This window comes from Ambystoma mexicanum, chromosome 4q (genome assembly GCF_040938575.1).
Source record: "Ambystoma mexicanum isolate Mex_15411 chromosome 4q, UKY_AmexF1_1, whole genome shotgun sequence".
In the NCBI taxonomy this organism is placed as follows: Eukaryota; Metazoa; Chordata; class Amphibia; order Caudata; family Ambystomatidae; genus Ambystoma; species Ambystoma mexicanum.
In genome coordinates, this window is record NC_090928.1 from 646,504,742 (window position 1) to 646,520,319 (window position 15,578).

Here is a 15,578-nt window from a genome sequence, read left to right on the forward strand (position 1 = left end):
GATAAGACTATCAGTTCGCTCCTTAATCAGAAGGCCCCAGGCCCCGATGGATTAACCCCACTGTTCTGGAAAACCCAAGGCCCAGTTGTTAGCTCCCCCGACAGTACTCTTTAATTCCTTCTTGCATTCAGGGGCCGTGATGGACAAGATGGACGATTCTTTACTGTCCTTGATTTTAAAATCAGGTAAAGATTCTATGGTGTGCAATTCTTACCACATAATTTCCCTCCTTAAAACAGACGCCAAGATCTATTTGAAGGCAGCAAGTAGAGTGCTCTCTAACATACTGCAGAGCCTGCCGATGCAGGTTCGAATCCCAACAGGGCCAAATTCAGCCTTTCATCCTTCCGAGGTCGATAAATGAGCACCACACACCGTGGGTATTATTATTGTCCTCATGGCTGATGGGGCCCTACCTTCTTTGATTCAGTGGGATCAAACAGGATTTATCCTGCAGGGTCACAGTACGCATGACAAGATCAGGTGAACTATAGATGTTGTGGAAGCAAGGTGTCGGAGAATACCAATGATGTTACCGGTGCTTGATGCCAACAAAGCATTTGACCTTGTTGGTTGGAGCATCAATCAGTTGACACTTTGCTAATAAATGTGGGGCAGAACCCAAACTTACAGAGTCTCAGCTTGTTACAAATTCCTTAAAACAAGGATACACCTTAATGAGTTGTATTCCCGTCATATACCAATCTCTAAAGTTACCTGGCAGGGATGTCCTTTATCTCCTCATCTTTGCTCTTATAATGGAAACTTTAGCAACTCGAATTAGAAGCAATCCAGGAATTAGGGGTATCCCAATTGAGCAGATAGACCATGCGACACTTTATGCAGGTGACTTTTTGATGTTGTTGCATACTCGATCATTGTCAGCGTTGATGGATCTAGGCCAGTTTGAAAATGCCTCTTGTGAATTTGAGTAAATCCAAGGGACTAAATGTCACAGACTCCCCAGACGAAATGGGCAGGATTCGAAGAGAGTCCATTACTTGGAGTGATTTTGAGTTAGACATACACTAGTTTGTGCCAGACTAAAAACCCCTCCTTGCTTCAAGATCTGGCTGAGGACTTTTTATGGTGGGGAAACCACGAGATCTCCTGAATGGGTCGGATCACGGCTATCAAAATGAATGCCATACCTAGACTTTTGTATTTTGCAACGGCACTGGCAATCCTGATTCTGAGTGCCGCCATGAAATCCCTTCATTAAAAGATTATGAAATTTGGGTGGTCAGAACGTAAGCCGCTAATGGCCAGATAGGCCCTCCATGCTAACAAACATGGCAGAGACTTTGGCCTTCCGGTTCTTTATTGCTATTTTATGGCCAGCCAATCTATCGCACCTGTTGGAGTGGTGGGGAGACGCAAATGGCACCCATTGGGTGGATACTGAGCAGTCTCTCTGCCCAACCCGTACAGAACTCGCCACATTTGGTGCATACCCTTCAGGCTGGGACTCTCCTTCCCTCTTCATTGGCATTGCTCAGGTATCTGGGTAAATGGGCCCGCTAACGCCCGGTCTTCGGTAATCCAGATTTTACGCCAGGTTTGGCGGATGGTGGAGAGGGACTCAATTGAGGCCGCTGTATCATGGAGACGCTCCTATCATATTTGTGGAGTGTACCGTTGAGTTTGGGGTTTTCGAAGTCTGAGCGGTTTAGCTACAGCCATCTAAGGCACTGGGCGACTAGTGCCACAGCACACAGGGCTGGAACACAGGCTCCCTTTGTGTTGGAGCTTACAGCGTGGGAGAGTGGCCTAAAAAAATAAGATAACTAGATTGTATAAACTATTGGACAAATCAGACCCGGAATTGTGACTTTCCTGTATGTCATAGTAGGAGAGGGATTTGGGTTGGCCGAAATCTGACAAGTCCTTGGGTAAGATCTGGTCAAGGGCCGCTGTGGTGTGCCAATGCATAAGGAGCAAGGAAAACACAGAGGCATGTTTCAGTGGTACATTTACCTATCCCGTCTGATTAAGATCGATGGTTCCTTTGGGTTAGAGGGTGACTTTTCACCTCTGGTGGACCTGTTGGGGCATGGAGGCAAGTATTCTGGAACGAAGTTCTGGCATTGATAAAGGACATAACTGGGTTACATTTGCCAATAGATCCCTTGTTGGTTTTGTTGCGTGAGAAGGTAGTTTGTCTACCCCATACGTGGACAAATGGTGTGAATGATTTTCCACCTTTTATTGGTTTCCGGCAGGGCCATCTTAATCACTTTTGGGGCTCTGGTCTGGGGGTACAGACAGCTTTGGGGCCCCGCTCCACTGAACAAAGAAATAAAGGTATCCAGAATGTCTGGCCATGCACGCCTCATCAGGATCACAATACATAGCTTGATTTGTTGCCTCGTAGCAATCAAAATAGGCAGGGTTACTCCAGGTCAGTCCCCTTACCAGGGGTGTTGCTAGGTCTGGAAAAGACCCGGGGCTACCCTGATGTCGGAACTGTCGGGACTGGGTGCTAGCTAGCCTTTTGGCTGTAGCTCCTGAGATTCTATCTGGGGCTACAACCAAAAGATCAGGGGCTATAACACCCCTAGCCACCCCCTAGCAACGCCTCTGCCCTTTACCCTCCTCATTCTTGCTGGAATCAAAGCATAGGCACAGGGCATGTTTCATCAATAGTAGCAACGAGGAAGGTACGTTGACCATAGTATAAATGCAGGACACAGATCGTATGAAAAAGGTGCACATAATCCAGAAAAGACTCCGATTAGCTTCCTCACAGAACATCAAAGTGCTCAATCATGGATACAGGAGACCTATTGGAAGCAAGGCAAAAGCTACACATACAATAGCATAGGTAGTAGATGAAGATCAGAAGCTACCAGGAAGGTGTCTGTATCCAGACAGATTAGAAGAGGGAAATGGTGGTTGCTGTGCTACAAAACAAAGTACCTATACATGCAGGTTTATCTAGGAAAGGCTGACTCAACCATGCATGCATTTCGTATTGCCATCTTGAATTTGAACACAGCTCTGCAATGAGTGCTTAACACACTGAGCTAGCTTCTGAACCATCAATGCACTCAAATGTATCAACATGCATTTCAACTATGGCTATTGTAAATGATCAATATAATCCCAGCAGGAAGCTGAGAATGCTGCAGGAGTTCTCGTAGTGAACACACAAACAAGGTACACCACAGTAAACACAGAAATCATTAGAGGATGAATTGACCAAGGCAGCATGTACTTGCCATCAACACTCAAAAGATTTAGAGGCTCAGCAGCACGTCATAAAATATCCTCACATGTGCTTTTCAAGTTTGGTAAACAATGGGAACTGGCTACTTTAAGTCAGGCAGCCTTGTGCCCCCCCCCTCCAAGGTGGGGACCCAGGGCAAGTGCCCCTTTTGCCCTCCCACAAAGACGTCACCGCTGGCCCAGATTATTTTAGTTGCAATTGGTTATTTATAACGCGCTTAATACCCAGATGTTTCTAAGCGCAGACCCGGGATCGAATCTGTGTTGCTGTGTCATCTTGCTTCCAAGACGAGCGTGTTGCCCCTGAGCTATCCTCCCAAGACCAATTACATTGGCTAGGTGATGGAAGTCAAAGGTGGGCCCGTGAGTAAATATCTGTTGGTACACAATCTGAGAAAGGGCTCCGAGAAGATTTGTGCCACTACTCGCCCCATTGCGGTTTGGAGACCAGTATTAGTTTCTTTCAGTTAAAACCGCTGCTGCTTAAATGTTTCTCCGAGTAAATGATCACTGGTTGCTGAAGGTGGGGACGGGCGGGCAACGTTGAGCGGGACTCTTGATGCCGATGGGGACTGTCTTGCTTGGGAGTGGGCAGTTTCTCTGGATGTGTGTCTCTGCTATGTGAATGGGTTAGCCAAGGGAATGATATGATGAGTCATTTAGAACGCACCTGTACACAAGTGTTTCTAGGCCTCGGTGGAGGATTTTATTTGAGTGCAATTGATTTGTAGGGAGAAGGGAGGGCAGTGCCAGTAGCACCCAGAGAAACAAGGGAGCGGCGAGCTATCACTCTATAGGGATAGCCAATATTTACATACACATTGAAAGGTTATTTGTCGAGACTCCTTTAAGGCTGGGGCAGTCGAGGCAATCCGAGCAGAAAACAAAAATTCACAGCAGAGATGGCTTATTGATCCTACGCTTTTAACCATTGAACTACTTTTCAGGATTGTATGTCAACAACAGGATTATGTTAATTGTGAATATGCAATCCGGGCATGTTCGGACAAATGCACCTCAGTGGGCTGGAAGTTCATAGAACTGCAGATCAGGGAAGGTTCCCTCCTCATGGGACATGTAATGCGAGTGAACACTAATAAGGTTATTAATTGGACATGTCAACTGGTCTGAATGACCTCACCCTATGTTAACGCCAGTGTTTGACGTTTCTGCGGAATAGCAGCCATTTGAATGACAGCAGGACTTTCCATTCTCAGCAGACTGAAGATTTTCTGGGGAATTTGACATAGCTATTGTCATGATGTACAGGCGATTTTAATAGCCATCTTCAAAATGTGAATATGCAGATTCTGACAATGTAACCTACCAAATAAAGAGCACCAGAACCCCCTTCCAGCGCCCCCCCCAGTAGCTATTTTAATTGTCTGCTAATATCTAAGGGTTTGTGCAATGGATCCACAGAGTCCGCTGCTGGCGGGACTGCTCTACAATGCCATGATAGCTAGTAGGGCCAAAAGCCGTATTTTACAACACATTTCCCATCTAGAAATATAATTCAAAGAGCGCAGACGTAAGTGCCTACTCTTGTTTACAGTCTCATATACTCTGATTAATCAGTCTATGTTTGTAACACTCTTCAACGGGGCTCGGAAGACAGTCGAGTCACAAAGCTGAAGGTGTCGGGCCTCTTTGAAGGTTGCTCCAGTGTGCTGGTTCTCTTAATGAGCAAGGGAAGGTGTGCCAGGTCAAGAGGGTGAACTTCAAAACATGTTGGCCTTCAGGTGTCCTTTCCTGGGGACTACACACGGCTATGCTCCTTCCGGGCATTTGCGATCAGCAAATGGAATACCTCATGTTACCCGGACGAGAAGACCCTAGATGGTGGGAGGGATTTAGGGCATTAAATAAGAGCACTCGCTCTGGTCGCATCTGTTCTATGCATCTCCTCACAGCTCTTTAATGGGGAGGTTGTTTTGATAGTTTTGGTTAATAGACCGAAGGTGCTCTCTTCCGAAGCAGAACTCATTACTATTTGGAAGCATTTTGACAAGTTCCAGGTGTGTTCTCTTGCTTCGGAACGTTTACTGGTGTATAAGCAAGTGTCCCCCCAAACAGCCACAGCCATTAGTTCAGATAGCTTTCCACAAGGTACTCAAAAGCTAGCTCAGCCAGTTACCACCTAGCCGCCACTGCCTCAGTCCGTCAATGCTGAGAGATGATGGAGATGGGGTCTGCAGTGCCCCACCCCCCAAAAACAAGCTACAGAGAAATGATCACCACTCGTTTTGTGGTGCCACTTTAACACTAAAGATGCAGTCTCTGCAATTTTAAGTAATGCACGAATCAACTTACCTTCAATCGACAAGGAAACGGGCACATACTTCCCATTACTAAAAGAAACTCCATTAAGTCTTTTTAGTTGAGATGTCAAAAAATCCAAGTTTGGTCCGCCAGGTTTCAGGTGTATCCAGAAGGTCAGTGCTGCATGTGTGCTTGCTGTCCTGCACATGAACACAACAGAGAAAGTTACATTCACACGGAGGTGAAACGGTTAACGATTCACGGATGCAAACGGGATTCTGTGTCTCAACATGGACCAGCCCACTGTAATAAAGCAACGATTCTGACACCTTTACTGGATGTAGCATGTGTTCCGGTTAGGACTGATGCTTCCTGATCTAGAATGAAAGACCTTTGACTTTCTTAGCAACTGTGACCGAAAAAAACGTCTCGTTTCGAGAGCGTCCGCCAAATAAATAAGGTATACCATGTCAAGGAGTATTGGTTTTTAGGAGTGAGACATCCCTTCACCAGGCAGGGTGAAGGAAAGGTCTTCATAAAACAAGCGACTGTACTGTACCAGTATTGATCATTTATTTATTGAGCAGTTGTATGGTGCCTATACAGCAGAAAGTATTTCCAGGTGCCTCAAGACAAACGAGGGGAGGGGGACAGAGGAGAAATAAACAACGGTCCTACTAGGCCTTGCGACATTCAGATCGTGCAAGTGCAGTAAATAGAAGTGCAGAGGGAGGGGGCTGATCGGGGCGAGGGAAGGGATAAGGAGAGGGGGTGAGGGAGAAATGCATGAATTATTGTAAACAGGCAAATCTGTTTAATATCATTTGCCTGTGTGAAGAATAAAAGGGAAAGGTTACACATTCTATAGCACAATGGATTTTCTATCAACACATGTACAAAACAGCACCTGCTGTGTTACGACTTACGCTATCTTTACTGAAAGAATCCTCCACTTTCTCGGCACCGTTCCACCAGTATGAAGATCAGCTGACCTGTTGAGAATAGCTCCTTCTTGGACTAAAACAAACATCCCAAACCAACTCTTGCCTTAAAGGGATGGGAGGTGAACATTGGGCTGACTCGCATCCAAGAGTTGCCCTTTCTACCAAAGTGATAGCACGGATGGTTATGCTCCCAGGGACTGACTAGGAAGATTAGATCTCAATGTAACAGAGGGTATCACTTACCCATTCCTCACCATCAGAAGAGCCCCACCACTGTGAAGCCAGACCGAGAGGTTGCATTCCAATTTGTGGTGCTTAAGATGGCAATTCACCCAGTTAGCAAGCTCACATCATGGCATGAAGAACGAACTACATGTTTAGAGTAATCAGCTCCTCTGGTTGAAAAGAATGCTGCAACAATGGTACATCCCTCAGAGGGAAACGACACAGAGAATGGACTACACAAGGGAAGAATTCTCAAACACTAAACATGATGGCCCAAGTACCTTATAAACATCACTACATACTAAAAGCGATCTCATGCATGCAAAGGCCATTTAATATATCCACAAAGGTCAAACAAAATAAATGGCATGAGCTAAGGAATATAAATTAAACTAATCCCAGTGACGATCATACGAATGGCAGCTTTTCAAACAAAATCTTCCTTGGCAGCCCAGGCTATTGAGTCTCTGCATGAAACGGTACAGCCTGAATCCCATCAGGCTAGGCAGCAGAGGTCATTTGAAGGGCGAAGGAGAGAGTGGGAACACACTGTGTAACCTCTGCCAATCAATAGGTTCGGCGGCCATGACATCCATTTAGAGAACCAGACTATAGCAATACTCATACGCCCTTAGCCCGATTCTTGGAGTGAACATCACTCAGAGGAAAAAGAGAAGAAATGAAGTCTCCCACCAATAAACTTGGGGCCCCTATGGGTCATTACCAGAACACAGCAACGTGCTCACTCAAGGGATGTAAAAAACAGGATCAGGTGGTCAGATGTACAGAGAATTGAAAACCAGAAAACAAGCACACATGTCTAGCATCTTCAGTGTGGCTTGGCCAATGAGATGGTAAAAATACGCAGTCATTTGCCCTAGTAAATGTAGCCTTAGTGCACACTTGTGAGGACTACATCACAATCTGGCGGCCTCTAACACTGCAATAAACCTTAGTCTCCAACATGAGACTTGCTCGGATAGATCATTCAGCCACAAGCATGAATGAGATTGCATACAATTTGAGACGTCCGAACCATTCGAGAAAAATAATCCACATGGACGGTTTGAACGACTAGGCAGGAGCATGACAAATGGAACAAATGTGCCATGAACTGGAAAATACTACTCCAGCACAGTGAACAACTAACGTCTGATGAGCCGGTCACATTGCAATAGAAAAGTATGTATATTACATCCTTCTTTACAAGTAATCCCAATGACACCATCATGACAATGGCGGGTTGTAAATGTTTCATCTTCCGTTCATCATATTGTATTTGGAAAAGAGAACATGTCATTCACAGGTTGATAACCAACACCAAATCTGAACACTTGAATGACAATTACAAACTCGTAATTATTCAAAGTATAGGTTTCCCAGTCTGGTAATACCAACCAAATCCAAGAGGGGGGCTGGAACACAAACTATAATAAAGCCCAACTTTGAATATAAACTTAAGAGGATCCGGTCAGAACAGTTTCATATACCCATGTCCGACTTCTAGGTTTATGAAACTGTAAAATAAATGCAAATACCATTAAAAGGCTAGACTGCTTGTTTCATAAAATGTCTGAAATATACAGCATTAGCCTTATAAAGAGAACAAAGAAAAATGAAGTGGTAAAAAGAGGGAAGGTCCCCTATAGATGAAAAAACAGAAGTGTGAATATAAAGATCATCCTATGATAAGGAATCCAGAAAGTCATTAACTATAAAGCAGTCTCAGGATTTGCTAAAATAATCAGGGTATCCTGCCAAGCTTGTGGGACTTGCAGATTTATTCCAGTTTACGAAGAAGATTCTTTTGCCACCTTTACGGCAGCAATAATCCTATGTATATGTTTAAGTTTCTACAACAAGAGAAATCATGCATAAAGCCATACTGCTATTCTGTCCCAGATCATCCCAGACAGGCGAATACATGTAATCCAAACTTCAGAGAAGACGTTGCAGTTCCAACATATGTGAACCGCATCACAGCAAATACCAAAGCATCACCAACAAAGGACATTATCTGCAAGGCCAGTTTTAAGCTAATAGAAGGACCAATGCCACGTATGAAATATTTTAAACTGCATGAATTTTGTCAGAATATCCTAATACTTTGTACAGAAACAATTTTGGATCATGGTGTCTGAAAATTGAGAACCTAATCTAGATTTCCATTTGCTCCTTAAATAGTATAAAACATGGAATATTATTTACCAGTCATTGCAGCAAGCACTCCAAAGAAAAGGACCCTTACAACTGACAATGCTTTCTTCAGCAAAATCACAATTACATATGATTGAATCTTATTATCCTTAATGTCATGGCACAACTTCATTAAGTAAGCTTGATATTTTCCAAAAATTCCAAAAATCCCAAAAACTTAAGAGCAAACATGCCTTTAGGGAGTCCAAGGTAGCATAGGGACCAACTTCTTGAATACCATTTTTTGCGATAAACTTTGTAATCCAGTAGTCCCACCTAAAAAGTTTTTCTATATAAAGATTCTATTATTGTTCCGTAGGGAGGTTACTATAAGTATACGTGAATGACCGTAATAAAACGAGACCACAAGAAAGCATTAGACTCTAAAATAGGGCGTTTCATTTTTCTGGGTAGAGTAAGTATATAAATTCATACCCCTTTAAATCACCCAACATATGAATTTCAATATGAACTGAAAAGGATAATAATTTTGCATTAAAAACTAAACAAAGTGAGGTCATTTGGTGGCCAAACAATAGATTTCCATATCAGGACATCGAAGACATCCATGAAAGGAGATGAGCACAGCGTTTGGTTGTATTCATTCTAGGCCTAGTGTTATTCCACATAAAATTGAAAAGTATTTGGATATTCTATTCCAAAAATCTTTGGTTTAAGTGGTAGTCTAGTGAACACAATTTAGTTTGAGGGCAAGTACTATTTCCAAGCATTGAATTTTACCCCCAAAAGATTTTATGTACCCTATTTAGCTCATTCTTGTTCCATTTGTTTCAGAATCGAGTCTGGGATATCCTTCAGCAAGTTACCATGCTCCTTATTTAGGCTAATACCTAAATACCCTCATTTTGATAGAACTCGCTTCTCGCTTAAAAGAAAAAAATATCAGAAGTGCATGCGGCTTTGCTCATGGGTATAGCTTCACATTTATCCTAGTTGATTGTAGAACCTGAAAAGCTGGAAATTCCTGAACACAGGTGGTATAAGAAACTGATCCTGACACTAATAAAAAGGTATCTACATGTAAACACTATTTCTCCCACAAGGAAATCCATATGATTCATATTTTCACCTTTTCTTATATTTATTATGGCTCTAACACCAATAAAGGAGACAGTAGAGGCACAAGGCAGGGTTGTCCCCCACTAGGTAAAGGATCCGATTTGAGTTCAACCCAGCTAACTCCAGCTGATGGTTGACAATGAGGACGAAAACCAAATCTGGGGAGAAGATCAAAGATGATTCCATCCCTGCCAAAATCTTTTTCAGAGTCCAAGGATAGAGCAACTCATATTCCTACCCTGAAAGATGGAGGCGAGCTTGCAAACTGTAGCATGACGACTCAGAACAAAAACAGTCGAGATATATGCATCATTTGCAGGGTTAACTCTATTGGCCAGAAATTTGGGAAATGTAATCAACCTTATTAAAGACATTGTGCTTCATTACAGGCACAGCATTGAGGGTACAAACATGGTAATGCGTCAGTAATTCCATTACTGCTTCATTACTTCACCACTGTACTACAAGTTTAGTGGTTAGGTGGAGGATTTACCACCAGCAAAAGGCTGGAGGTGAATACTCCACATTACTGGCCAAAATTGCCAAAATCAGAATTCCCACCAGCAGCAATTCTGCCAAAATACCCATGGAGTTCTATGAACTCTGAAAATGGAGATTAACATCACCCTAACACCTCTTGTAATCCTAAAACAAATCTGCAGCACCAAGTGGTGGTAACGCTAATCGAGTCTGGCAGTAATTCAGCCAATTTACCACCAAACTCATGATGCCCATTGGGATTCTGGTGAGGTTTGGGTACAAGTGTTAAAGCCTTATTATACTCCAGTCTAATTTCTTTCTTCATTTCTACTTTATTGTAAAACCTAGCTAAAAGTGACATGATTAAGAGATCTAGAATTTAATAAAATTCTTAAGGCCATTTTCTTTCGCAGCTTTTCCTGTGTGCATAAGATTTTATAGATTCTCTAAGCTTTAATTCTGTAATTGCTTCTAATATTTCGCTAGACAAGTGATTGTTGGGACGTGCGTCTTCTTCAGAAAAGAAAAGGGTCTATCACTGCGTGAGAGGAACCAGAAGTATGCAAGAATTCATAAAAACATTTTCTGTCTGGGTGGTAACAGTCTCACAAGGGGACTGTTGTCATTCCCCAGCTACTTCTCGAGCAGCTAGCAAACAGCTAGCCTTTTTTTTTTTATCATATTCATAAACTCTGTTAAAAAGAGAGAAGACACTACCATTTTGGTAAAGACTCAGATAGGTTTCAGTAAGAACATTTAGAATTGATTTATTGTTGGATAACTATTGGTGTGCCAAATATATGATATTTTCCATTTCTTATTTTGAGTTTCTCTTAAATGATTTGTAGCATTCTATCTCCCCAAGAAATTGAGTCAAAAACGGAGTCAACATTCATATCTAAATATTCTTTGAGAGTTTAACGCAGGCTTTTCCGTAGCACTTTTATAATTACTCAAATTTGTTTTCCAGCTAGAAAACAGATATTTTAATATCTCAGGCCATGTTAATGAGAACAGGAGAATATACTGTAATCCCAATAGTCTATTTTACCAGAGGTAGTCGGAGATAGAAGATTGATAGATACATACATTAATATGTGAACAAGAACCATGCAGACAAGACAAAAGTATACTCACTATCGCAAGCATGTGATATTCTTTATGGCTCAAACGATTATCTGGGAGTATGTCATTTGGAGTATCTCTAACTCTATAGTGCTTTAAGAAGGGATTTTTAGATTGGGTCAGGACAATAGTCCAATCACAACCTACAACCACTGGAGTATGGCCTAATTCACAGAGTACCCTCTTTAAATAAGAGAAAGACTGGCATCTGTCAATAGGCACATATGCAGAGTGAAGAGCAAATAATCTACTTCCAACATGTAATCTAATAAAAACAGATCTACCCTCTGCATCTTTGCACACCCTACTGACTCTGCATGCCAATGACGACTTTATCAAAAAGGCAACAAATTCCTTGCTATTAGCCCTACTGCTATTAGAGGCCTTCCAGTCCTGCTTGAGCCGATCTACTTCTGCATCCAACTAATGAATTTCTTGGAGCAATGCTAAACCACGGTGGAATGCTTTTTAGTACTGCATTTGTTTTTTCCGATGATATAACTATTCATACTGTTAACATTGAGGGAAATAACAGAATAATTATAGTCCACATAGGGAAAGATACTCAAAAATAAATTGGATGAAACAATATGTAAAATAAAAGTGATTCAATTACTAGATGCACATTTCATCCCATGTGGGATGAATATCTGAAAAACTAGCGAGGTAAATCCACAAAGAAAAATTATCAAAATTCAAACCAAATATTACTTTATGCAGTATTTGTGGATTAATAAAAAACAAAAATTATGCAGAAAAATGTAAACAAAGCCCATGTACAAGATTATCCACTCTTGTAATACTTGATTTAAAAAAAGCAAGTGATCGCTATGACTTCTAATTAAGGAGCAAAATACCAAGATCAAGGACATACCCTAGACCCTTCAGTTTAAGTAATGAAAAACTACAAAATATAAACTGAAGGTCACTCATACTGATATCGGAAGTGCTTAGATGTTACAAAATTAAGAAATATATTGAATTTAAGGATCCAGAAGAGGTCAATCAGATCACACTAGAAGGTATAGATCTCCTTTTAGGAGACTCAATGGAAGTCCTGATGTATCCTTAATCTCGGTTTCTTCAGGACAAGCATTTTGGATTTTATCCATTTCTCTCAATCTAGAGAAGTTAAGACAATGGCGACGAGGCAAAATACTCTCATGCATATCCTTTGTGTTTTTAAATGCACTGATGAAGCTTCAGGCCCCTTTTGACTTAAACTCCCTGTTTTGGCCATCCAACGAGGTAATCATCTTGGCGGGCTCTGGAAGACTATAACCTATAAATTAATTACATAGCACTGGTCTCATTTACAAGAATCTTTTCTTCTGTGCAGTCAATGTATCCCTAATACATATGCAGAAATGTTTAATTTTATTTCCTTCAAACTGAACTGGTACTAAACATTTTGCCGCAACCAGGAATTGTCTGATGTGCTGGAATCTAAGTGTACAAACAAAGAACTGGGTGAGTCTGTACTTTATGGATGACTCCCTCTAATGGAATGAGTTCTTTGTATTTCAACGGATGGTCAACTGGAAAGAAGAGTTTAAAATCATGGCTATGAAGCTCTGCATAAAGGACCCTGGATAAGATCCCTCAATTCTCTCTGGAATGCCAAAAGAAACATATTCCCTCTGACATCTGTCTTCCAAGTTATAAATTAGGTCTGAGCTCTTTAACTTGATAATGCAAGTCGTCAAGACCTTTCAAATAATCCTCCAAGAAATTCTGCTTTTCATCATCTTCCACTCTGCCTGCAAACTTTTATTTCAGACTGTAGAATTTTAATTTCTGCTGCAGGTCTCCAATCCTGTTGCGTTCCTTTGGTAATGCAAGACTTATTGGATGTCAACTGCTGCAGTATGGTGACAATATCTTGATTAGGGAAGATTGCTGTGCATGCCCAGATTCTGCCTCTTAGATGGATTGATGCATTCATTATTGGCAAAGGGAAGCCAATGTTAGTTTCAAACTGTATATAGTAAAGAATGCAGCTGGGTATGAAAGGATATTTTAAATATAGAGGAAAGAATGTCATGGTGCAGTTCCTCTCACTTCCATCAATATTAGGGGTGCACCTGCTCAAAATGACTTAATTCAAGAACCAAAGTTGTGCGTGTGTCTGGAAGAGGCAGCGACCGGAAGGAGACATCAATCCTACCAATGTATAATTCTTCCCCACTGCAGAGAAAAAACCACCACCACACCGCAGTGTTGCAGCTCCCCACCACATCTTCTTTGATCAGTAGCTGAGGCAATGCCGGAGGGCCGACGCTCCCGTTCAGGGACGGAACACGGTGCTGTGCTCACTCCACATCTGTCAGACAGAAGTGTGCCACAAGGCGAAGTAAGCACACATCCAGCTCAGTAGCATATCTATTGTCATGTCGTCCCTGAACCCGACACACATTGAAATATTGTCTTTTAAAAACATGATGTCTACAGAGCGGGCCATTTTATTAGAGGCTCGTTGACCACATTGTGGGCTTCAAGCACCACACACCCACATTTTTCATCTTAAATGGTCAAGCGTTCCAAACTGGCTCACTCAGTTCAAATGTGCAAATTAACAAATGTGCCACCTACACCACCTTAATCTGAAGCAAAGGTGATTAAGTCACATGTTTGACTATGTCACCAGAGGACTGAGGTGCTGTTAGGGAGAAAAGAACCTCCCACTCCTCTGATGCAACCCCTGGTGGAGGGGGCCCTCACAACTGTTCCAATCCCACATTAAGGGGAACAGGGGTAATCCAGACCCTGGCAAGCAGTACAAGTTCCCAATCAGAATGCCGGGTCATCCTGTTGAACTAGGACCAAGGAGCATAGTCTGCAAACCTTATCCAACGAACCACAGTCAATGCTGAAGTACAAACGAGGCAATCTGGTGAGACTACCTGTAACACAAATAGAATGTTATGGTTTTTCATGGGGACAACAGTTCACAGCTGATCGCCCATTAGAAACAAAGGCCACATTCGACACTATGAGCAGTGAACTGCATACTCCAAAGGACCTACATTAGGGATTGTAGGGTAGGCAGTTAGGGAGCCAGAATATCCAGACAGCCACCATCTTGAGAACACCTGAATCCAAGATGGCGGCAAACACTTTTAAAGCTTCGAGCCACAGAGCCTCGGCAGACTATGCAAATGAGAGAAGACCATACTGGTGCAACCTACCACACCTGAGCGAAAACATGGCATTGAGGTGGTGACTGGAATGTATAGGAAGCACCCATCACATTTAGTGATACTAATATGAAAATTGACTCACCAATGTCTATTATGCTTCCAGACAGTCACAGTATAAAAAGAGGTGTTGGGGAAGATTTCCATTTGTGGGTAATTTTCCCTCCTGTTGTGAACCCCCCAAAATTTTGCTTCCGACCATCCTAGCCTGACTTACCAGTGGAGCCCTGCCTTCTGCTGTACTCCGCTGGGCTTTTGCTCATTTTGTTATGGGGACACTGGCATGCCCTTCAGACTGTCAGTTCTAGGAGACTTTGTTTCCTTAGTCTTTCACTTTGTTGATATTTCTTAGCCACATTTTATCAGTGCACAATGTACCTTCCAGTACAGTGCGCTGGGGCCCCTTTTTCACTTTCAAGACCTTAGACACCCTCAAATTATTTTTGGTGAATGTACAATTGTGTCCAGGACAGAGCTGGTAGCCGCAGTTACATTTAAAGAATTTGACTATTTTCTGTGGTCCAAACCGCGTTTACCGCGTTTGGCCCAGGACACTAGCCAGTGCCCAAAATGGCCATGCCATGAGGTCCCTTGTTCTGTCCTTTGGCCATTTTGTCCCTTTGCCTTCCCCAGATTGAGTAGACCGGTGAATTTCCTTATTTGGTCATGCAGACCCCCGTGCAAAGCAAAGCTTTTGCAGGCTTCTGCATGCCTTGTGTGCGCGCCCAGGATATGGGCTGGCGCGCTCTAGTCCCTATACACATCCTGGGTGCCAGGTTGTCTGGTACTGTGGGAATGACCAGGACCACCATGGTCCATGATTGGTCCACGTCTGGAATGG

At 42.5% G+C, this 15,578-nt stretch overlaps 1 protein-coding gene across 1 annotated transcript in view; it reads right to left on the reverse strand.

Annotated features, from left to right (window-relative positions):
• LOC138467899 (uncharacterized) overlaps positions 1-15,578 on the reverse strand; it is a 216,818-nt gene that overhangs the window by 40,259 nt on the left and 160,981 nt on the right. The window contains exon 7 of the mRNA XM_069608216.1: positions 5,542-5,690. Within this exon, the coding sequence (XP_069464317.1) occupies positions 5,542-5,690 (149 nt within the window). The remainder of the gene's footprint in view (positions 1-5,541; positions 5,691-15,578) is intronic.